At 39.3% G+C, this 24968-nt stretch overlaps 1 protein-coding gene across 1 annotated transcript in view; it reads left to right on the plus strand.

The window, feature by feature from the left end:
* The window catches only part of BIRC6 (baculoviral IAP repeat containing 6), a 175842-nt gene extending 151107 nt beyond the window's left edge, over positions 1-24735 (plus strand). The window contains 9 exon segments of the mRNA XM_036380755.2: positions 2645-2855; positions 10643-10788; positions 11614-11724; positions 12959-13176; positions 13852-14013; positions 15247-15324; positions 19411-19599; positions 22896-23030; positions 24051-24735. Coding sequence (XP_036236648.1) covers positions 2645-2855; positions 10643-10788; positions 11614-11724; positions 12959-13176; positions 13852-14013; positions 15247-15324; positions 19411-19599; positions 22896-23030; positions 24051-24230 — 1430 coding nt within the window. The 3' untranslated portion in view covers positions 24231-24735.
* Positions 24736-24968: the final 233 nt, after the last annotated feature.

Consider the following 24968-nt stretch of genomic DNA (forward strand, 5'->3'; position numbering starts at 1 on the left):
TCCTAGTGGCTTAAACATAGTGTCTTAAAAATTACCTAGAGCTCAACAAACTGCTCAAGTCTTCTTCACCTCTTTCAGAAAGCAGAGCTGTATCTGCTCTGAGCATACACTGTAATCAGTTGGCATTCTTTCAACTGAAAGCAGGCACAAGGAGTAGGTGAACTGCCAGATGAAGATAATAAACAGATAAAGATAATAATAAAAATTCTAGGTTCTTTCCAGCAAGTTTTTCTGATATTTATCTAGAAATCCAGTCTTGATGAACATTTTGGGGCTTTAGATTGGGGATGGAAGGGAGTTGAGGCATTTTGGGCAGAAAAATAAACTTGCATGAGTCACAATTCTTAGTAAATATAATGAAGGAGGAAAATAGGATAAAACACATAATGGTACCAAAAATTGAGTTCACAGAGTCTGGCATTAAGGTAAAAGAAATTAGTTGTTGTTCCCTAAAAGGTTGTTTAAATTGAAGCCAAGTGAATGCATTTCATTTGTTTCACATGGGAATTATAGCAAAGCAGTGCAAGTGAGTTAGATCTGCTAAAACCAGGAATCTCTCCCATCTCTCTGGAAAACATTCCCACTTGAAAGTTATGTCGGTTCAGTTCCCTTCATGATGGGAATTTTGAACTTAACTATCCATTTAGCAAAGGAAAGGGCAAGCCAGCATTGAAGGATTTGGAATTATGTATTCTGGTCTCATGAAAATTTCATGGTTAAGATAAATAAATAAAAGGTTTCCAGAGTGAAATGCTGTGGTTATCTAAGAGGTCATATCTCTCCCTCACTCACCATCCTCATAATAAACAGCTATTGATTAAATTGAGGAGCCACTTGGTCTTTAGCACTACAGGTGGGAGATGGTTTCTGGCCAGGGCTATGGTAGGATATATTTTATGCTTGCCCTTCTTTCACCACCCTCCTTTTCTTTTTTTCTTTTTTTTTTTTTTTAATGGATGTGTGTGTGTTTGGATTTTTTTTTTTTAATCCACACATAATCAGATCCATATGTGTTTATTTTTACATATTGTGGGGTTTTTTTTGTGGGCAATCATTCTTCACTAGTAACTGAGCATAAAAAATGGAGGCATATATATATAAAAATATATATGTAAAGGTAAGAATCAGCAGGTAATTCAAACTGGTTTTCTTAACATCACTGTTTAAATTCAGTTTGCTTTAGATATACGGATTATTTTGACATGGGTTATTTTTAGAGCCATGACACCAGGCCTGGCAGATTAATATTTTGTTTTGGTAAATTTTCTTCCTATTCAATAGCACTTCACCCAGTTAAGAGTTTGTACCACTGTAATAGATTCAAAAGACAAATAGCAAGCTATTGATCAAAGAAGTCCTGGCAGAGATAAATCCGGCCTTAAACTGCATAAACTGGCTTGTTGAATTTAGCTTGGCTATTTATACTGCCCCATCCTGCTGTATTTAGAGCTAAGGGTTTGGTGACAGGAGTTGAAAGTCTCTGATCTGCTTTAGCTTGGAGGATGAGATGTGCTAAATGAAACATTAAAGAGTTCTTCTGTACTTTGTTCTGTTCTAATGCAAGTTGTCAGGGGCTTTTTGTTGTCTGGCCTTTTTTGCTGGAAAAAGAATAAATTTATTCTATCATAAACTCAGTCATTTGTGAATACTTTAAACTGGAGCAAATATTTTCTGCAGTTAGGTTAAACATAGCATGTCCTAGGGGCAGAGGAAGCAGCTGTGTTAAAGTATCTGTCTATTGCTACATTTTCAGGATTTCTATTAATGATACAAAGTCAGTTGAAATGACATCCATTACATATTTGTCTAAACAAGTGGAGAAGAAAAATAAACAATGTGGTGCTAGGGAATCCATTAGAATTGTGTATCTCTGCCTGTCTTCCCTAATCAGAGGAGCTGATATCTGTATTCTACCCACAGTTACTTCTGAAGCACTTATATATCACACTGAAAAGCACTAAGACAGTGAGGTTTGCCTGCCTAATCTATGTTCTTGCTCATCTTTGCTGTTTTGTGGTTTATATATATATGCAGATAAAATTTGCATTCTCTGCAAGATTCATAATGGTTTCTAAAACAATCCTTTCTTCATGAAAAGAAGAAAACTGGACTTCTACTTAGTAGATAACTTCATTCATTACAGAACCATAAATATTTTTGCAATAATGCAGAGAAATTTTCCCAAAGGAGAAGATGACTGTAAATAAAGTGGGTGATGTGAAAGTCTTTATACATGCTTATGCTGTTAGATTCAGCAGATGCTACTCTGCCATAGGTTGCAATTTTTCCTCCAGAGATTTTTGTTTACTGTTACTGTTAGCATACAATTTGAGCCAGGACTGTATATTAAGGTACTAGAAATTAATATAGCATGTGATAATCCTGTGCCTTACCTTGTTAGCACTTTTGTCCTCTTGTGTCTTTTATTAACCTTTGTTTTCCAGGTATCTTGTACATTTCTTTCTGTACAGGTCCATTACAGCACAAATTCAAAATGATGATTACAAAATACTGGATTTTATCGTTACATTTCATTAATATTTTAATAATTACTAAAATGTAGCTTTTCTCTTTGAAACATCCATACTAGGAGTGAGAGGGTCTGCAGTGTTAGTAATTTTAGTAAACTGCTTGTCTCTTGCAGTTTTGGATATGGCTCGCCACGTTCCCCTGTACCGAGCTCTGCTGGAGCTGCTCCGTGCTATTGCCTCTTGCACATCCATGGTGCCCTTACTTCTTCCTCTGTCGGGAGAAAGCAGCGAAGAGGAGGAAGAGCAGTTGGAGTCCCAGGCTTCTGTTGGGACCTTGTTGGCTAAAATGAAGACCTGTGTAGATACCTACACCAACAGACTGAGGTAAGCACTTGTATCAGCCCTGGCCTTCATTTAAACTGTATTGTGTGCTTGTGCTTTAGGAGTGATACTCCCCAGTTTAGTGCTCCCACTGAGACACTCCAAACCATGCTGCCCCTTGCTGGCTCCTACCTTCCCTTCCCCCTGTGGTGGGCTGGAGGGGAGAATTGGAGGCACAAAAGGTAACAAATCACGGGTTGAGATAAGAACAATTTGCTGGAAGCAGCAATGAGATAAGAGAACAAACAGCAACAATATTATTAACAAAAGTGAACAAAAGAGAGAGTGACTCACATGCAGAAATGCTCATCATGGAGCTCAACCCAACTGCAGCTATACCACCCTGACCTCTCCCTCCAGCTGGGAGCAGGCATTATCCAGCTGCTCCCTCCAGTGTGGACCTGGCACCACCCAACTGCTCCCTCCACCATTCTTACTTGGCCAGAAGGAACCCCCTCCCAGAGGAGAATCCCTTTCCCCTGCCCCAGCAATGGTCTGAGGTGGGGTACGTTAACCTCTGGGTCCTCTCCTGGATACTGCAAAAAATCAACCCTGTTCTGCCTGGAACAGGACAAGCTTTTACTTATTATGAATATAGACATGAAAGAAGATTGAATTCTGTCTATTTCTCTGAATGGATGTTGCCATCCAGAGTGAGAATATACCATCTGTTTGATCCAGATTTGTATTTGTATGTATCTGTCTGGTTTACTGTACTGTTTACAGGGAATGGTTTTGGTATGACAGACATAAGCTGGTAGATTTGCATACTCTTGTCATTTCATTGATAACTATCAATCTTGCAATGCAAATTTTCATTTCTTTATTTTAATAATTTTCTGTTTCCAGTAATTAGTTGGTTTCTTGATTCTGTTTACTTGCTTCCAGTTTAAAGACAGCTTTTTAAGAAATAACCTGTCCTTCTCTGCAAAATTTAGTGCTGCCCCTAAGCATATGCTGAAACTTCATAGGAAGAAGGTAAATAAAATGTCAGGAAAAGGTGTGTGGAGAATGTTCTTTCTTCCACTATTAACTCAGAATATTTACCAACCATTACCCAAGAGACTTTTCAAGAAGGAATCTCATTATTGGGAACTCTTTCTAGTAGCTCCTGATGAACTGGACTTTACCCATCAATTTCTCCAATCCCTCTTGACTGAGACTGCAAGTCTTTTTTATCAAGCATGTAAGGTACCTGTAGTGGGATTTTTTTTTTTTTTTTTTTGCTAGTGTAGTGCAAAAGAAACAGAACTGGGAAGGATAAAAGCCAGTTCTTTATGCTGGATACCCACCTAAAAAAGTCAGCTTGTGCCTGCTGGCAATATTATCTATATATCTCATAGTATATGTAATCTTCTTAAAATAGGAAAGAAACTTGGCTTTTGTGTAATCCATTTCCAGTACCTGTGTATGTGATTCTCCACCAGAATTGCTGACTGTTTTTTCTTTGCTAATCTGGTCATCCATCAGCCTGGGATATAATGGCCATGGAAACCTCTGTCTCCTCATGTCACTTCCCCAGGCTGAAGCCTAAAAAGTCTCTCTGTGAGAGTGGCGTGCACCTGCTGTTCATAGGCTCTTTTCTGTTTCCTAAAGTAAATACAGTAGGAGTAATTCTTCAGTGCCAGCTTAGGATCTGGAAGCAAAGAAGAATTCTAGAGTCACAATTATTTTAATATTAGCTGGATTTGATAGGAGTTTTGTGGTTCATTCTTTATGCATTATCTGTACAATTTTCTTGAATTACTTTGTTATCCCAACACAAAAGGAAAGCCTGTCTTTTACTGGGTGGTTTAAGCATAGTGCAGTTTGTGTTTGAAGCAGTGCATAGACAAGGATGAAAACATCAACAGCCTGAACAGCCTGGAGTCACTGGGGTGGAAGGCTTGAATTCTCAGCGTTTTAGTTGAAGGTGTGCCAGAAATATAAGCAAGTATTGGCATGAATTTCTTAAATGGGACAATCTGCTGTTCCTTTCAGATCAAATTGGCAGAACAACAACCCAGAATTATGGGTTCTAGTTTCAAAGGCAAAACATCACATCCTCTGAGCAGCAGACTTGCGTGTCTGCCAGATGTCATCTCTATGTTGGGCTGGGAGTGTCCACTTTGTTCCAGAATTGAAGGAGACTTGGTTTTGGACTTCAGTTAGCATTGAATTTCCTTTACTTTCAAAGGCCACAGTATTCTCTTAGAAAATTGGGAAATTTCTGGATAATCGAGAAGACATTTAGGTATGAGATGATTTCTCATGGCTGTCTGGGTGCTAGGAAGTCAAAGCCATCAGTGATTGGAGAGCAGTCAGGCTGGTGTTATGAGTTACCACGAGGGATGGGTTTGAGACATGAGCTTGCTGTGCTGGCTGAGCCCTGTGCTGCAGGGAGCTGCTGATGTGTGGCAAAGCAGGCTCATTGGAGCCAACATCTGCTGGGTGAGCTTCGTGGCAAATGGCTGTTCTGGCAAAATGAGATGGTGGCTCATTTGTGTGATGTGCTGTCTAGCAAGCTTACCCCTAAAATTCCTAACTATGCTTCATGGGGATGCTGGAATACAGCCAGGTGGGCTTGAGGTATTATCTCTGCTATGGCTTTTCATTGTCTTCACTGCTGTTTTGGAGAACTTTTATGTGAAAGAGTGCATTTTTCAAACAAAAAATTTCTTTAGAACTGGACCCCAAGAATCAAGGCCTAATTTGTTTTAATTTATTTTTCTTTAAAAAACAATTATCAGTTCCTTCTGCTGCATGCTGAAACTCACATTTTGAGTTGATGGTTGTCTGCAGGGAGCAGTCCTGCAGCCTCTGGTTTGGAATGCTTCCACTGAATGTCTGTAAATAGTGCTTCAAGCCCCAGGGTGGGGTAGGTGGAGCCATCTGGGAGGAGGTTACCAGCTTTCACCAGTGGTCATTTGCAAAATCACAGCCCCTTGCCTGTTTTGCCTGATTTCAGGAGATTTGTTTGAGCAAGTGTGAATTACTGGAAGGAGTAAATGTGGAGTCCATGAGGGCTGTGGTTGCAAACCCAGGGTAGTTTTATCCCAAGACAGTGAGTCCCAGCCTAAGACTAAGCAGCCCTGTGCTGTAAGCACTGTCCCTGTGGGGCACAGGGGCTGAGTGCTTCATTGGCTGTACTCTGGGAATGCTTTGATAAGGGTATCACTCTGTACCACCACATTCACCTGCAAGCACCAGGCACGGGTGAGTAAGTATTAGTATTGACTTGGAAAATTAAAGTTGCCTTGGGAATGTATAATTTGTTATTCATTTAGCACAGCATAAAGAGAAGGCTGTCATCTCTAGCACAAGCTAAATTAATGGCTTAAATTATTAGCATGTACACTGCTGTCTTTTCTAGCAAATATATTAGTGACTGTCATCCCTTTAAATATGGGTTGACATTTTCTCTGCTTTTTCTTCAGTGGCTGAAAAACTGTATGGGAAAGTTTCTGTGTCTGAATTTTATATTTGGCTCCTCCTCCACTCTGGAAGTCATAACATTTAGATAAAGGTTTTTCCTGCATTAAAGCTCAGGAGTTTGTTAAACTGCTAGTTATCTCCATACAGAAATTTCTATGCAGGGTGATAGAATACAAGGAAAGAGCTGAAGCATCTTACTGGCTTTATGATTTCACTTTTGGTATTTTGTCTCCTCCTTCACAGAGTGTTGAGAGAGCTGTAAAGTTCCTGGCAACTGCTTCTCTCAAGCTGGGGCCCTCCTGGTGCCTCTGGATCACTCATGTATCACCCAGCTTGGAGAGAGAATGAATCCAGGCAGGACTGCAGCACTGGAGATGGCAGTGAGAAGGGGATTGGAATTTTCTCAGCTAATAGTGGGCTTTGCCCACGTTATACCTGCTCACAAACAGCAGAGTAGTCATCAGGTTGCTTTTCTCATGTGTGCACAAAGCAATACCATGTGTTTCAGGTCACACTGAGATGTAGTTTTTGGATTATCATCTTCAGTAAAGCTGTAATTTTGGTACTGGAGGACTCCAAGATTGAACCTGAGCAAGGAGTTATTTTGTGGGGTCCATAGAACAGCCACAAGGCTGCAGCAGGCTCTAAGATTGCCCAGTGCATGGGTGATATGTGAAACCCTTTGAACTTTTTCCTGGGCTTTGAATTACATCTTTGTCTCAGCCCTTTTAGAAGAATACAGTTTAGGGAACAAAATAGGCTTTTAGATTTTTCAGACCAGGATGTTTTGTTACATGAGGGAGATGGGTACAGAGACCATATTCACACCTCCATCTGCTCCAGAGCTGTTTTGTGCAAGATTTTTGTCTTATAGTGCACCTGTTCTTTTTAAATTGCATGATTTAATAGCCAAAAGCATAAATATGTTTTAAGGATATGTTTTCAGAAAGGGCTGCTGTGGTCTTCTAATGTCAAAGAAATAGAAAATTAAGTATAATAGTTCATGTCTGCAGGGATGTTCATTTCTATCTCAGATCACAAAACTCTGTGAGCTTTAAAAATTATCATCAGTGTGAGAGTACATATGGCTGGGGAACCATGGACAGATTTTCCCATCTTGAGTCTAGGGAATTACTTGATTTTCCATATGCTGATTGTAAATAAACTGAGAAACTGTAAAATGCTGTTAAATTTCTCCAACATTTGTGAATAATGCTAAAGTAGAGAATAAAATAATGAGGCAGATGCTTACAGGAGAGCTGGAGAAGGACTTTTTACAAAGACCATGTAGTGACAGGACAAGAGGAAATGGCTTCAAATGAAAGAGTAGGTTTAGATTAGATATTAGGAAAAAATTCTTTGCTCTCAGGGTGGTGTGGCTCTGGAACAGGTTGCCCAGAGAAGCTGTGGATGCCCCATCCCTGGAGGTGTTCAAGGCCAGGCTGGATGGGGCTCTGAGCAATGTGGTCCAGTTTAAGGTATCCCTCCTGTGGCAGGGGGTTGGAATGAGATGATCTTTAAGATCCCTTCCTACCCAAACCATTCTGTGATCTCACAAACTGTGCAGGATGGATCACACTAAGTTGGTGTTCTTTTGAATCAAATAAAGGTAGGAAGACAAAATGGGGAAAGAAAAAACTGGATGTCATCATTCATAGGAGTCTTGCATGCTGTGGCAATATCAGTTGGTTTGTTCCCCAAAAGTGGGGGGAAAGGTTACCTTTAGCCTAAGTAACCCTTAGAATATACAAGGAACACTTGTGTGAGGAAGCTAGATGTTGATAAGGCAGTATGTCTAATTTTGGGAATTTGTGTACCAGCTATCTTATCCTCCCTAAGAAACTGGCTGAAATCCATGATTAGGCAGAGTCAAGGACAAAAAATGAGACTTGGATGGGGCACAGGTGTGGCTGAGTCAGATTTATTCCTGCATTTTGCTTCCAAAACTGCTCTTCCACAGGTGTGGCCTGACTCAGAAGTAAGGCAGCTGGATAATGTAGCTGTCAGAGTAGAGTTGTTCTGCAAACATAGGATTTTAAAAGTCTCTTGTGAGGAGAGGCAGGGCAGGGGTTTTCTGTTGTGCTCATGATTGCAGTGGACAGAATCTCCTTTCCCTTTTTTTGTGGTGGCACAGGAGATGTTAGGAGAATACAGTTCAAAAGGGCTGGAGTGTAACTGTTGTGGACAGCAGGGAGAACAAGAGGAAATAATATTATTGGTAGTTTGCATTTGAGTAAATGTCTCCTTTCCCTGCTGCTTCAACTAATATATATTCCTTGTCTGCTGAGGTAGTTGCTGTCAGTAACTCACCATCTCTGTAGGAGTTTTTAAGCATGTGGTGAAGCATTTTGCTTAATGAGGCCAACACCTTGATTTTTTTGATTCTAAGATCAAAGTGAAGCAGGAAAACCAAAGAAGTGGTCCAAATTGTAAAAGCAAGTGGACAACAGAAGAGCCACAAGAGCACTGTTTTGAAAATGGATTAGTAAGAATTAATTATACTTTTAGTGCCTTCACTAAGCACAAGTTTATTGCTTTTCACACATCTTTCTCTTGCATAATGCCCACTGACATTTTACTTCAGCCAGAATTTCTCCAAGGGTTTTATAGCAAATAGCTTAAGGCTTCTGCATCAATAGCAGGCAGATCTAAATCTGTATACCTTTCTAGGGACTGGTAGCTGCTAGCATGTGCATGATGTTAAAACAGGTTATCACTGAGGTTTAGTAGGTTTGAATATGTATTGCTGAAGGTGCTTAGTATGTTATTTAAAAAATATTTGCCTAGCTTTCCACAGGGAAAAATGCAATAAGGATTGGAAAGTATGAATGAAAGATGCAGCTGCTGCTTTTTTGTCATACAATGTTCTTCAAATGCAACCTGGGGCTGGCTGTGATGCCTCCAATTCCTCCGAACTTTTGAGTATCTGAAAGCTCAGAATAGCTTGAAGTCTGCCATGGGCTAACATCCTTTTGGATTAAATCTGGAACAGGGAAAATGGACCGTGCTACAGTAATGTATTTTGTTATTAATGCTCTCTAGGGATATTCTCATTTGATTAGGTACAGTTCAGAGACCATATTCAGTACTACTGTAATCACCTCTGCTGAATAGTTTAGAGAGTCATTCATTATGCACAATTTCAGTCTAGATTAAAACACAGAAAGGTTTTAGTTGGTAAAATATGTTTGCTATATCAAAACATTAAATTGCTGGTTTTACTCAAGTGGATAGTTTCTTGGTTTGCTAGTGAGAAAGAGCAAACCACTTCATCTTGGCTGTTGAACTTGTTTGGGTATCAAAACGAACGAGTGCTGTTGAAACAAAAATGAGTGGAAATTGTTGTAAAATAATTTGGGAGCTGTTAGCATTGAAATCTCCCAAGTTTTGCAGGATGACAGTGTAAATTTATGTTAGCTCTCAAAACACAGAAGCTTTTAAATAGTCACATTTAGGTTACATTAGTATCAAATACCCTTGTCCTCATTTCAGCAGTCGACTATCTATGCTGGTAAGGACTAGATTGTTGCAATCTAAAGATTTAAATGTATGATTACTATGCAGCTAGCTTCTATCAAACAACAGTTGTGCACATGCATTTGAAAATGCACTGCATTTTCAAATAATTAGAAAAATTTGAGATGTTTAAATTGACATTTTGATTTGCAGATTATAAATATCCGATGTAACCTAGATGCTTTTTATATTTTAAGGCTCTTAAAATTATGTTACATTAAACTCCTTATTGAAATATAAGCTCTACATTTGTGTAGCCCAGAAGAGAACTGCAGAGACAAAATTTGTATTTGACCCACAGTCCTGTGGTGCCTGGGTTGATGTTCATCTACATGCTGTGAATTTTTACTGGAGGTTTCCTAGAGTTTTATCATTAGTGTATTTTCAGTAATTGCTAGTGTATTGTGTAACAGGAAGGAGCATTTTGTCATCTATTTAGGACTTAGTTTTGCACAAGGATCTGCAAGGATGAAATGCATATTCATGACATGATCTTTGTTAGATTGATTTTGTAAGGTTTGAAGGTGTGCAGACATCAGGTCAGCCTGAAGGGTAGGCCTGAAATGTTGAAGCAGAAACTGCTGTAGTGCAATTGCTGGCTTTGTGTTCCTATTTTCACTGCTCATACTAGCTGTACCTCTGTTTGTCAAATCAAGGCAACATGGTCAGTGTTGGAACTGCTGGTTGCTTCATTCAGTGATGAACCTGAAGGTACAGAGACACATTCCATTTCAGAAGGCTTCATTTAGTCTCAATCCATTACCTTTGGTATTTTTCCCTGTTGACAGATGCACTGGATACTGTATGTCTAGTTGAAAGATACTCTCTCATGTTACATCCTATTTCTTTGCCCCATGCAGGTCTAAAAAAGACAAGGCTAAAGCAGGAGTAAAACCGGACAGTTCTGATCAGGAACCAGAGGGACTGACCCTGCTGGTGCCAGACATCCAAAAGACCGCAGAGATCGTTTATGCTGCCACCACCAGCCTGCGCCAAGCAAACCAAGGTGAACACACACACACTCCTAGAAGTGCTCTTGCTGTTTGTCTGTAGTGCAGCCATCTACAGATAACTTATAACTCAGCTTAAAAGCAGGACAAAACATTTCCCTCCTGTCCCCAGGAAATGCTGACTGCATTTTCAAAGGCGGTTGGAACCTTGTTGGAGTTTTAAGTGTTTTGATGAAGGAAACAGACTAATTCAAGTAAATAGAGGACACCTAACAGCTTCCAGCACAATTTTATAGCGCCTTTTTTATTATTATTTTTCTTGGCAGAAAACAACACACAGGACCTTTAGTAATAAAACTTTTCTGTTGAAACTAAATCTTATTAATTGGATTAACTATGAAGTAGATGAATGCAGAAGTAAAATCTGAAACATGGGTTGAACCTCAAAAGACCATTGGTTGTCCAGTAATATAAACTAAAGATTAAGTAGCTGAATCAGGGGAGTGCATTTTATATAGGTATGTATAATCAGCTCCTGATTTTGGAGAGTCCAGGAATGCCTGTGGGAATAGCCATCCACACAAGCATATGTCATACTTCCTTTTTGAAATTAAAAAAAGATAAATTAAAAGAAACAACAAAAGAATATTCAAAGAAGCAGCAGCAGTCATGACTTATTTCTAAGCTGAGATTATGATCTTTATTTACTCCAGGCTGCTCAGATAATGATATACAGTAGTGAGAAAGAGATTTGTATGTCCTAAGTGATGCCCAGTTTTGAGATGTCTCTATGAAAGAGTGTAACCATAAAATGTCAACACTTGCTGTGCTTTTCTTGGAACTACATAGCTAATTACAAATAATCACATTTTACACAACAGAAAAGAAGATGGCTGAATACTCCAAAAAGGCTGCTGTGAAGCCCAAGCCTTTGTCTGTTTTACGATCCCTTGAAGAGAAGTATGTGGCTGTCATGAAAAAACTCCAGTTTGGTAGGTCGAGAAGTGTGAATGTATGTGTTTTAGAAAGCAGACAATGAAGAAATGTGTGTTCTGTTGAACAGAATCCTTTATTATTTTAAAAGTTAACAACTGTCTTGCATATGTGACCACTGATAATTTTCACATGAGGGAAATTATACATGTGTGTTTTCAGCTTACCAACTCATGCACTCTTTGAACTAATAAGGAATGTTTTAAGCATGCATTAAGGTAATTCAAGGAACCAGATGAATTCAGTGATGGGATGGTGTTCATATTTTCATTACAGTAATGATTTTTTGTGAGTCTTTCAGTTCTCAAATCACATTGAAATGTTTGATTTTTTTAAAGCTCATATATGAGCTTTATATATTTATTTATTTATCTATATATAAAGCACATATATGTTATTTTTAAAATAGAAAATAATTCAAATCAAAATGTGTTTTTAGATGAAACTGCAATAAAGTTAATTGTGTCTTTTCAAGAAGTGCAATGTATTGCATTTGGAAAATGTGATGGGAATTGGTCCTTACTTTAGTCATAAAAGGAACGTGTTACCAAAAAAATTCATAAAGAACTAATAGTATCTTATCCAAAAAGGAGCTATAAAACTATTGCAAAAACATTCTCAGTGAGTATTTTTTGAGTTGTGGTGACAGCATTTGCAGTCACATTTCTTTGCTGTTGTATTTGCAAGAGGTTTTCCTCACAAATGTTTGTGGAGGGTATGCCAAGAATAGGAGTTATGAAGGTTTGTAGGAAGTGAGAGCTTTTCCCTCTGGCAGCTGTGCTACAGATTTTGTGTAGCAAGTGATTAAAGAAAACCAGCTCTAGTGTAGTTTTTCATGGTTCCTCAATAACATTGCCACCAGCACACGAGTGAATACCACTGGCACTTGGCTTCACAAGGGTTCCATTATTAGCATTGTTATGTATTTGTAAGTATCATCATATTCCTGGTTGGGAATAGCTGGTAGCTTTCCAGATTGGGAGTGGTGTATATTTGACAAGTTGCATATGAGAGTTTGTAAATTAGCTGCAGAAATTGTTTCAGCCCAGCACTGTTAATGCTTTGGTTTCTGTGATCACTGTTAATGCAAAAAAAAAAAAGTGTTTTCTGACTTACTGTGAGGCAAATTAAATTTTCCTTTTTTTCATTTTGATGCTCATAATCTTTGTCCAAGACTAATCCATTACAAACTTGCCTCCTTTCCTGACACATTAAAATTCTCTTCTCTTCCAGATACATTTGAAATGGTTTCCGAAGACGACGATGGCAAATTGGTATTTAAAGTAAACTACCACTACATGTCTCAGGTGAAGAACGCGAGCGACGCCAACAGCGCGGCCAGGGCCCGACGTCTGGCCCAGGAAGCCGTGACTCTGTCGACCTCCCTGCCGCTCTCCTCCTCGTCCAGCGTCTTCGTGCGCTGTGATGAGGAGAGGCTCGACATAATGAAGGTAAGGAAGCAAAGCTGGGTTTAGTTCTCTCTTCAGCTTGGCAGAGAAGTGCTCAGGAAGGTGCCTGAAGTCTTAGGGAAAACCAGAAATATTTTCACATCCACTTTAATTGCTGTCCAGGCATTAATGTAAGTGGTAGTATTTGAGTCTGAGTCTGATTTCTCAGCATCTTGGCAGGGACAGGAAGAGCCCATCTGCCCCAGGAGTGCTCTGTTGGCCAAGGAGTCTTCACAGAACAGGATTCATTCTTTTTCAGCTATTCCAAAGGGAAAAGTTTAGTGCTGTTGCTCCATTATGGGCCAAACATATCTTCGCATGTGACCGTTGAAGTTGCAGGCAGTAGGTATGGAGAAGTACACTGAGTGCTTCTGGACCTGTGTTTTGGAAAAAACATTCTGTTAATAGCATCCAAGAGGAAAGAGTTTTCAGCTCCTTCTGTCTTGTTTTCCATTTGGAATCTGGAGAAATGAGTGTTCACAGAGGGCTTTGCTTACCCACAGTATCAGAGTGAACAGCCTGTGTGTGATTATGAGGTCTAATAATAATTCCTGCTACACAGCAGGTGGAAATAAAATGTGTCATATAACTTACAAAATCTCAACTGTGTGATAGATACAAGGGTGGGGATTTTAAATTCTTTTTTTTTTTTTCTTTCTCTCTTTTTAACGCTGGTAGGTTCTCATTACTGGTCCTGCAGACACCCCGTACGCAAATGGTTGCTTTGAATTTGATGTGTATTTCCCACAAGACTATCCAAATTCCCCTCCACTTGTCAATCTGGAAACAACTGGAGGCCACAGTGTGAGATTTAATCCAAACCTCTACAATGATGGCAAGGTAGGTCAGCTGGGATCCTGTGTTAGATGTCAGCCACTCCCAATGTACAGGAGGAAGCTCTTTGGTTAATACTGGTCTTCAGAATGATATGAAGAGGGATTTGCCAGTTTCAAGTGGAATTACCTCCTTTCTAAATAGTCTTGCAGATTTTTGGAGATCCAGCCTTTATGAGTTGGATTGGACCAAAAAAAGCAAGTACTTTTGACTGAGAAAAATGTTCTTTTCCAACATTTTCTGCTAAATGAACCAGTCAGAAATCTGTTTTGGCTAGCTGAAATACCCTTTCCATGGACAGAGTATGCTTCATATCAGCTGTAGCTGAAGGTTTGCTTGAGTGCCTTGTCTCTTCTTCTCCATTTGTTTTCTATTAATGTGGACACAGAATATAATTCCTAGTGGAGACTTTATCTCCATTTCTCTTTGTCTAATTTTAAGTATTGGAAAATATTTGCCTCTAAGTTTCTTCTGTTCATTTTGTCTCTTTATTTTCCCTGTCTTGGATTTTTCTTTTTCACAATAAGATTCAAGAACACCATAAACTTCCCTGACATTCAGATCAGTCACAAAAGTTAAGGAATAATTCAAATTTCTTGATAGTCTGTGTGACAGAAACCACCTTTTACATGCTTAAGCAGAATGCCTGTCTTCAAAACACGCAATTACAGGTTTTATAACAGTATTTAAAGCAGAAGGTAGAGAATTGGACAATATTCATAATTCATTTTTTTGGAGCCACTAGAATCCATAGGTTTCCTGTGAGGAAAAGTAATCTGCCTTGTCTTGTTTATTTATTAGCATGCTGTTCTTGTTATCCACATTATTTTTATGTTTTCCTTTCAAAATAGTCTCATGGTCTTAAGCTGTACTAGGAGAGTCTTAGGTTGGACATTAGAAGGAATTTGTCCACAGAAGAGATGTTTAGACATGGGATTGGGCTGCCCAGGAAAGGTGGTGGAGTCACTGACCAACCCTGGAGGTGTTTAAAGCAAAGACTGGACCTGGCACTCAGTGCCCTGGTCGGGTTGACATGGTATTGTTCCATCACAGATTGGACTCAATGATCCCTGACATCTTTTCCAACCTCATTGATTCTGTGATAGGAAACAAATTTGTCTTTAGAATGCTGTTGTAAAAAAGTTTGTAAAAAAAATTAATGTAATGCCAACATTCTGTCCATGCAGAACAATTTTGTCATAATATTTGTCTGTGGTATTAATAATGTCACTTTTTCAGGTGTGCTTAAGCATACTTAATACATGGCATGGGAGGCCAGAAGAGAAATGGAATCCCCAAACATCAAGTTTTTTGCAGGTGAGCAATTTCTTCTTTCACTTCTAAATGTCATTTAGGAGTAGTAAGTTGTCTCTTGGTCATAAGGATTCTTTTTCTAGACCATTTAAACCAGACTAATCTTCAAATAAGCATAAATAAGACAGAAGTCCAGAAAATGTCCTTGGAACACTTGGAAAGGAACACTGCTGAGGAGACAGGTTCTTCAAAATGCTCTTTCTAATGAGTATTTCTGTTGGTCTGGTCTTGAAGAGCAGCTGTTCATGTGTGCAGCTCATTCCTGCACCAGCTCTGCCCATATGATTTCAAATAGTTTATTTTATTTTCAAAAATTAAAAAAAAAAAATTACTGGGAGATGACACCATCTCATGGATTTATCACAAACCTTTTATGGTGAAGACAAAAGAGGCTCCACACTGAGAGATGAGAAAGTGAAGTACACAGTGCAGACTGTAGCCTTCGTCCTCCTAAGTGTGCAGGTGAGCTGAGTAGAGGAAAAAAGATGAAGGGAATGCAAGTGCAGCTATGCTGTGTTCAATAACAATTAGTGTTACATTAGAGCAGAATTTATTAGGGCATGCAGTCCTTTTCAGCTTTATTTCCCAGACATGCACTGACTCACAAGCAAAGACATTAAGTAGAAGTAAAGCTTGCAATGGCTTCTTTCCTATGGCAGTTACTGAATTTATTCCGAGTTTGGAGTAATTATTATGTAGCACAAGGTACAATTTCTGTTCCAAATCCTAGAAGACTGCACAGCTTCAGCAAATAGAATTACTGCCTTCAGCAGAACAGATTGCAGCTTGTTCAGGATTTGGCCTTGGAGAGCAGGTTTATCAGTCTCCTGATTTATCAGTTCAAGAATGGTCTATTCCAGTGTGTGGAAGTCAGGCGAGCGAGGCAGAGGCCAGCATGGGTAAAGAAGAGCTCTTGCCTAAGCTCAGCTGCAAAGAGAAGCAAGAAAAGGTGGAAGGAGGGGATGGCTACTTGTGCAAAATAAAAGGATATTGACCAAACATTCAGGAGAGAAATTAGGGAAACTAAAGCTCAGATGGCACTGAAAATGTTGAGGGTTATGAAGACAAACATGAAGAGCTTTTCATAAGTATGCTGGCAGCAAAAGAATACATTTTCCTTAGGCTCTCCAGCTGCTCAGAGGGGAAGGAAACCTATTGGCAAGGGAATGGAAAAGGCAGAGGTCACCTCTGCCTCACTCTTAGGGGTAAGACTTGCTTTGCCTTGTCCCTGAGCCCTCACTAGGGAGGTTGGTGAGAATGAGGAATTACCCACAGTAGAGGAACAGTATTGAGCTGCTTGGACCCACATGTCCATGGAACCAATCCCCATGAGTCCAGGGGAGCTGAGGGAGCCAGCGGGTACCACTGCAAAGCCATTAGCTCCCATCTTTGAAAGGCAGGGCAATCAAGGGAATTTCCAGGCAACTCTCCCACTCAGCTTCAAGATCAGCTAGAGAGAGATCATGTTAGGATAGGTATCCTTAATGAGTGCAAGTCTCCCAAGATCCAAATTCTTAATCAAGAGATGAACTGCAATTTTGAACTTCAAGTGTAAAATCAGTGTAGAAAAGTACAAGTATTTAGGAAGTCTTATTTTCACCAAAGTCCTTTTTCTTACATTAAAATGTTAGATTTGATAGTTAGAAATCACATGCAGCATAGAAGTTTATAATTTAAAACTTTCTTTCAGTGTTTCATTTTGAGAATAGTAAGAAAATTGTTGGAAAAAGTCCCATCCCTACCATATTGGGAGAAAAACACTTTACAACTATTAAATAGAAAACAGCTGTAGGACTAAATAAGTTGCTTGGAAAGAATTAAGCACTACATGTTTTTTCTGGCTCAGAGATTGAACTATCGTCAGACCACCCAAAATACTTCAGAAATTAATTTTTATTACCCAGCAAAACTGGAAGATTGGTGTATAGTTTCTCATTCATTACAGTTATAATTGAAAGTACTGACTGCTTATTCAGGCCCAGGAAGTAAAATGCTGCAGTGTGAAATTTCTCTACCATAGCTACTTTAAAAAGATATAAATATCCAAAATAGAACATTTTTGAAAAGCAAAAGCCTATTCTTCCAGAGACATGTAAAGGCCACAGAGATCACCTTTCATACCCAAAGCCTTGGCCTTGAAGTCACTCTACCATGACTTAGCACATCTACATTAATATTCTGCCTTTTTTGGTAGCTATGTGGCCATTTGCTTGATGAAACCTGATGTGTGAGGCACATTCTGTACATTTTAATACATTTACCTATGTCTTAAGGTTTAACACTAAATAACTATTTGAGTGCAGGGCAGGGTACAGGAGACTGTGATGATGGTGCACACAGTACCAGCAGCTACCTGGGGCATCTGCCTGAGAAACAGAAAAACCTGGCTAATTTTCCCTCTCAGCCCAACAAGGGAGGCTGGTTCAAATCTCCCACTGCACAGCTGCATGTCCAATCCAGGATAAAGACTTGGCTGCCCTAGACTGCCAGTCTGTGCTGTAATGAAAGCACAGGCAGCACACAAGGGCAAAGTGCCATGGCATCTAAAGGAGTGAGGCTGTGTTCCTGTGAGGTGCTGGTGGGACTGAGGGTAGCCTGTGTCATTCAGCTGGCTCTTGGACTGCTGCTTTGATAGGAGTTACTGATCTGGCATTGTGTCTGTGGAGTGAGGAACCATCACAGAGAAGATGGGAAGCTGGGACACTCCTGTGCCCCCTTTGCTACAGGAGAAACTCCAGAAGAATGCCACACCTGAGCACAGAGCACAGCTGTGGATGTCAGGGCACTGCCTGCAAAAGAGTCAGAGTTTGGATTGGTGCTGACATGGCATCTGTCTGATGTGAGCTGTACATTCTGCATCCACCAAGAAAAAGAAGGGCTCTTGTCTTCCACATCCATATTCACAAATTAGGGGATGTTTTAAAGCTCTAAGTTGTACCTGGACTGGGAGGAGAGTCAGTTCCAGAAACAGCTGCCCTGACATGTGGGTATCTGCACCTAAGTATGCCCAGTGCTGGAAATGCCATTCCTAGGTCTGTAACATATCATCAGCTTTTCACTAAATGAGAAAATATAAGTGTTCCAATCATCTTGGTTGAATTCTTCACAGTTCTGGAGGTTTGTGTCACAGAACTGAAATCCCTAAAATTGTTGCTGGTGGACTTGGTCCTAAGTACATAAGAAAACCTTGCCCTTCATTTAGTAAAAAAAGCAAATTGACAGGGATAAACTTTAATACTGGAAAAACTAGCAAGCCTTCAAATCATGAATATGCAGTACATCTACATTTGGATACCTAAGAGCCTTATGTATCTGTTTAATTATTTGGGGTTTATTAGGAATGGCTGAGTAAATAGTTAATTGCCTTGAATATATGTAAACATCTATTCACACATGTGCTGGATAGTAAAATAGAAAACAGGAAAATTGTTATTTCTGAATTACTGAATAGTTGGTGCTTTTTCATATAGTATTGAAAACATTTTTTCCCTTATCTTAAAAAAAATACTGAGGTTTTGTTTTATTGGTATATGACACAGTATCGTTTGTAAAATCTGAAACTAAAGGGCTATGAACATTCATTTAAAAAAAAATGGGAGATGATGTAGATGAGGATTAATTTCAGTGGTTCATGTGCCATTTTACCTCCTTTGGTTTTTTTCCATCTAGTTCAGAATTACAGGAATTAGCAAGCTCAGCCATAGGGGAAAAAATCAAAATTGTTGATTGAGAAGCTGACAAATACACTTTCTTTCGCAAAGGGGCACAATCAGACATCTCTTCCTTTAAATACTTTATCTTACTTATATCTGTATGTTTGCGTTGTAGGGTTTTAAGTTACAAAGGTTTTAAAATTTGTCATTTTCTCAGTGTTTGGGCTAAATACACAGCCACAGGACTCAGTGGTTTTTGTGTGTAGTGACAGTTTAGGTTTGAAAGTGTGGATGTTCCTGCTTGCACATAGCCTGTATCACAAATGGAAGTACTTTGCCATGGAAATGGTTTTGCTTGTAAAGTGAGAGGAGCTTTGTATATTTGTAAGAATACTTTGGCAGCATCATTTTAATATTTGGTTTCTTCTCTTGCCAGGTGTTGGTGTCTGTCCAGTCCCTAATACTGGTGGCAGAACCATACTTCAACGAACCAGGTTACGAGCGATCACGAGGTACTCCGAGCGGTACCCAGAGCTCCAGGGAATATGATGGAAATATCCGACAGGCCACGGTCAAGTGGGCAATGCTTGAACAAATGAGAAATCCATCACCGTGTTTTAAGGAGGTAGGTTTTGTGAAAGGCAGTATTTCTCTTTTTTGAGCATTAAGAATAATGCAAATATTTGGTAAGATAATGCATGAGATGTCTGTTTTAACCTTCAGTCAAGAGACTGAAATGAACAAGGATGGGCCAAACTTCACAGATTCTTTTCTGGGAAAGAGGAATGCAGGCAAAGTGGGACTGACCTGAACGGGATCTTGGTGCACAGTTGGATAAAACATGGTTCAATCAGCTCACTCTTACTACTGAGCAGGACCTCTTACATGGCCTGTAACACCTGTTGGTCAGCCCTACAAAGGGGCACTCCATGCTCCACACTCTGCATAATTAACAGGCAGTATTTTCCCAAGGATCATAAATTTGAAGCAAATACTAAGAAACACCTCGGATATACCAAGATAATGCAAATTGGAAAAACACCTTAAAAGAAATTCCACAAAGCATCTGCACTAGAAACCTGTGCCTTTGAAAAAAACTGTCTTGATGCTGCTAAAAGCAATGCTAACCTTCATGCATTCAAGCTGTCTTAAAAAAAATTTTTGTAATCAATCAAATTGCCTAATTTTCTTACTTTCCTGAAGGTAGACTAAAGCTCACCTGTAGCATCTTAGAAGAATTTCATTATTAGGGACTTCTCAGTGTCTGTAGTCCAATTCCTTTCCCAAAGCAGATGAGTTAGATATCAGGGGTTCAACATATACAGCAAGAGTTCAAGGGAAAAGGAGCTGAAGAAGCACCGAGAGAATCCGTATGAATATTGATACAAAATGTTTGGTCAAACATGAGTCATCTCACAGTATTACCAGTGAATATTTCCAGAAAAACTTATTTTGCTCTGAACTACTACAGCTGTTGCCAGTGTTGAAGTGTGGAACCATCTGGCAGTATCACCTATGCCTTCAATTGTCTGCATAATAAAATGTTGAAAAAACCTAAACATTTTAGGATTATGCACATTGCTGGGTGTGGCATCTGAGATGTTGATCTCTCATCCCTTCCTTGATATTGTAAAAAACATCCTTTGGAATGCAAAACCTTTTTTCATTAAAGTTGTGTGTCTTGTGGAATAAGAAACTATATTTTTATCCACATGCAGGTAAAAAAGGATGTGCAGTGTATGTAGGGACGTTGAATTAATGAAATAAAACCTGGTGGTTGTTCAGAATTACCTTTTAAATGTTCTACTCAATAAGTAGAAGACCATGCATCATAAAGATATCTGGATACATAATCCAATAACTTCTGCTAATAGATCTTTTTCTTCTAGCTAATGTAATGGTTTCACTTTGGCAAAAGGCATTCTCAAATCACAGTAAGATTAAATTAATTGAATATATAAGAATATATAAGAAAGCAGTGGACAATAATGCTCCACATTCCTTCTCACATGTACAGAAGTGAAGGATATGCAGTCTTACACCATTTGGTAACTGAATCCCAGCTATTATTGCTGCACTTTTCTTTAAGAGTCTCAGTAATTGTGTGCTCATTCTGCAGTGCAGCTCTCACACTGCTGGTATGAAAAAGGTAGCTTTGGAACAGTGCTAGAGTCTATCCTCAGCCCCATCCAAATGGAAATGCACCTCTCAGGTTATCTGAGCACTTCTTTGGGAGATTCCCTTTTTGTTCAGACCTCTGGGGTTTTTGTACAGTTATCTTAGAAACCTTAACAATGATGATCAATTCAGTAGCACAAATGCAAACTCATGTTGAAGACTGAGGTCTAAGAACATACATCCTGAGATCTGTTGTCTTCAAAAGCCTGAGTCTTGTCTTCAGTATCTTAAATGATGGGTAGGCTCAGGAGATCTAAACTGCCAGTCTTTGGGAGTTTTTCCAAGATCCATTATGGATTTAAGGAACATATCCAGAATTGAAGTCAGTAACACTTTCAATATGCAATTTCTATTTAGACAGATAGCTATTTTCTCTAACCTCCAGAGGGAAAAAGTATTTTTCCCATTATGTTGCAATATGGCCAAGAACTCCCAGTGCTCAATAAAATTTCTTTGGTTTTATTTTTGCCTTCAGTGTTCAGAGTTTCAGAAAACTGTTTAAGACAAAGCCAACACCAAGTAGAGTTTCACAAATTTGTATGAGTGTTGATTGGTTGGATTTTTTAAACTCAAATACGTGCTTCAATACCAAAATTACTCTTCAGTCAAATACTGGCTCCCATCCAAACTGGGCAGCTCAACTGCCATGGCCTGAGAATTCCAGTGTCCCCAAAGGTGCTGCCTCTGCCTAGACCGAGTGGCTGCATCCCCTTGGAGGCAGCTGCTGTGATCCTGCTCTTGGCAGAAGCACGCAGTGTTCCTGTGCTCGTACCCCAGCAGTGTTTCTGCTCTGTGGTGGTGTTCACAGGGCGAGGGAAGAGACCAGAATCTTGACTCCATGTTTCAGAAGGTGGATTTATTAGTTTATGATATATATATATTGTATTATATTAAAACTATACTAAAGGAATAGAAGAAAGGATTTAATCAGAAGGCTTGAAAGGAAAGGAAAAGAATGGAATGATAACAAAAGCTCATAACTCTCAGAGAGTCCAAGCCAGCTGACTGTGATTGGCCATTAATTAGAAACAACCAACATGGACCAGTCAAAGATGCACCTGTTGCATTCCACAACAGCAGATAATTATTGTTTTTCTTTTTCTCTGACGCTACTCAATTTCTCTGGAGAAAAAACCCTAACAAAAAGATTCTTCATAAAATGTGTCTGTGACACTGCTCCTCTGTTTTCTGTGAGGGGAGGACGTGGTGCTCCTGCTTGCTCTGTGCTTCTCTAGCAAAACAGGGCAGGGAAGGAAACAGTGAAAGCCTCAGCACTGTGTCTGTGTAGCTCTGCTCCTGTGCGAACGTCGTGCCTTCGTAGTACATCCAGCTTTGAACTGCAGAACGTGAGCAGCGCTCTGCTCTCCCTTTGGCTTCTGCTGGTGTACTTCTGGCACTGGTTTGCCCTGCACCCAGGTAACACAAGAGACTGCTGAAATGGCAGGCTGCACACAAACAGTGGATTCCTGCAGACTGAAGGAGATATCCAGACCAAAACACTCCCCAAAACAGCATCAGCTGAATTCAGAACAGGTTCCTCTGGGCTTTTTCCAGTTGGATTTTGGAAATCTCTGAGGACAGAAATTCCAGTTTTATCTCCAGTCTGGTTCAATTCTGAATTACCTTCATACTGATTTTTTGTTTCCCTTATATTCAATTAGACCCACAGAGGTCTTGCAAATTTGGTATTGTTAAAATATATGGTTCTTCCATCCATGTTACATTGGGAATGTTTTCTTGCAGGTCATCCACAAACACTTCTACTTGAAAAGAGTGGAGATCATGGCTCAGTGTGAGGAGTGGATAGCAGACATACAGCAGTACAGCAGTGACAAACGGGTAGGCAGGACCATGTCCCATCATGCAGCAGCTCTGAAGGTGAGATGTTTATAACAAATCCAAGTTTCCTGGTTGTCAAGAGAGGCAATGTGTGTGCATTCCACTTCCTCAGTATTTTTACTACAAGTTGGATTTTCCTCTAGCACCTGTCCTGCCTGTTTTTTCTATGAATATTTGTATAGGATGCAGTGACTCCGAGATGGTTGGAGCATGGTGCTGATGTAATGCCAAAGTTGTGGGTTTGGTCCCCTATGGGCCATTCACTTCAGAGTTGGACTGGATCCTTGTGGGTCCCTTACAGATCAGAATATTCTGTGATAATAGCTTTTTCTGTTCACTCTGAGGGTGGGTTGGGGTTAATGATAAAGTTGTATTATAACCAATTCCTTGCCAGAAAACAAACTCCTAGAGTAGACAAGCAGTTAATAAGCTGTGGTCAGCTACAATCAGTTTTATCCTGTGTTAATTTGAATCATTCTAACCATTATAAATATTTTCTGCCTTCCTAGCCAAGTATTACCATTTGTGTATTTTGTGACCACACAGATAACAGGGCTATATTGTTTTTAATATTTGAGGTTTTATTTCCCCTGAAGTGCAACCCCCAGATTTAGAAAGGCTTTTTTTTTCTGTTGCCAGACTTCCATTCTTTCAGTGTCACCAGTCTTCGAAATGAAGTTACTGTGATCAGTATACAAATCTCTGCTTATCTGTCTCTGTCACAGGTCTCATCATGAATTCTTTATAAATTTGGTTTGACTGTATGACCTACCAAGTCCAAACCAGTTTCTGCTGTTATACAGATATGACTCAGCTGCAGGACAGTGTAGCATTTGTAATGAGGCACTTGTTGGCTGCAGTTCTGTTGACCGCCTTTAATTTGTCCCCAGCAGCTCTTGATAATTATTCTGTCACTAAAATGAAAATATCAGTCCTTAAATATAGGAGAGAAGCTGATCCAGACATTGAAATAGTACATTTAAGCCTTTCTTAGAGTGTCTAACCTTGTGAAAAGTTTTAGCTGTGGCCTTCCACACTGACTTGTTCTTGTATATCCAGCGTCACACAGCCCAGCTGCGGGAAGAACTTCTAAAACTTCCCTGTCCGGAAGGATTGGATCCAGACACTGATGACTCCCCAGAAAAATGCAGTGCCACAACAAGCTCAGAAGAGACCATGTTGCACGACCAGGTTAAACCCAGCAGCAGTAAAGATGTCCCCACTGATTTCAAGTCATGAGTTGCATTGACATGGACTTTGTAGACACAACGGCTTTGAAGCACAAGCCAAATATGTCAATATTTGTATGTAAGAAGTTAATTATGTAATAGGTAATGAAATTGAAACTATACTATGCCCTTAAGGATATACAGTTTAATTAAAAATGATCTTTTATTTACCTGTACAAGAGTGTAAACTTTTTTGTGCTTTTATTTTTCAATTGTGAGAACCACTGATTGGTATGTTTAAAAAGTTATGTATACAAAAAATGGATAAATCACTGATATATAAGGGAAACTACCTTAGGAAAGAATGTTTACTGAATGTTTATTATTTTTTTTTTACTTGTAGAGTGAGGGCGGTTGTAACAAAGAATATATATTGGTCATTCTTACAGCTACTATTTAAAGTCAGAAAATTTTCACTGAATTTGATAGATTTTACGTTTGGCCATATATTCATGCTCATATTTGATTCTAAATAAAACCTCCTGTATACTTCAATAAACGTTAAATGGACATGATCCCTCTTTTATGATTTACTGGTACGTTTTTTAAATAAACTGCCATAAAATACATTCTAGCTGAAGACTTGCACTTGTATGACTGAATTCATTACAGTCAACCTACTTAATTTTATGCTTACTAAATCTAAAATGCAGATGAAATAAATGCACGTGGTTTTACCTCATGCCAAATTTGGACTTCTGAATTAGTTGGGGTTTTTTGGCTATTTTATGCAAACTAACAGTATTCT

The sequence above is a fragment of the Molothrus ater genome, chromosome 3 (genome assembly GCF_012460135.2).
Source record: "Molothrus ater isolate BHLD 08-10-18 breed brown headed cowbird chromosome 3, BPBGC_Mater_1.1, whole genome shotgun sequence".
Lineage (NCBI taxonomy): Eukaryota > Metazoa > Chordata > Aves > Passeriformes > Icteridae > Molothrus > Molothrus ater.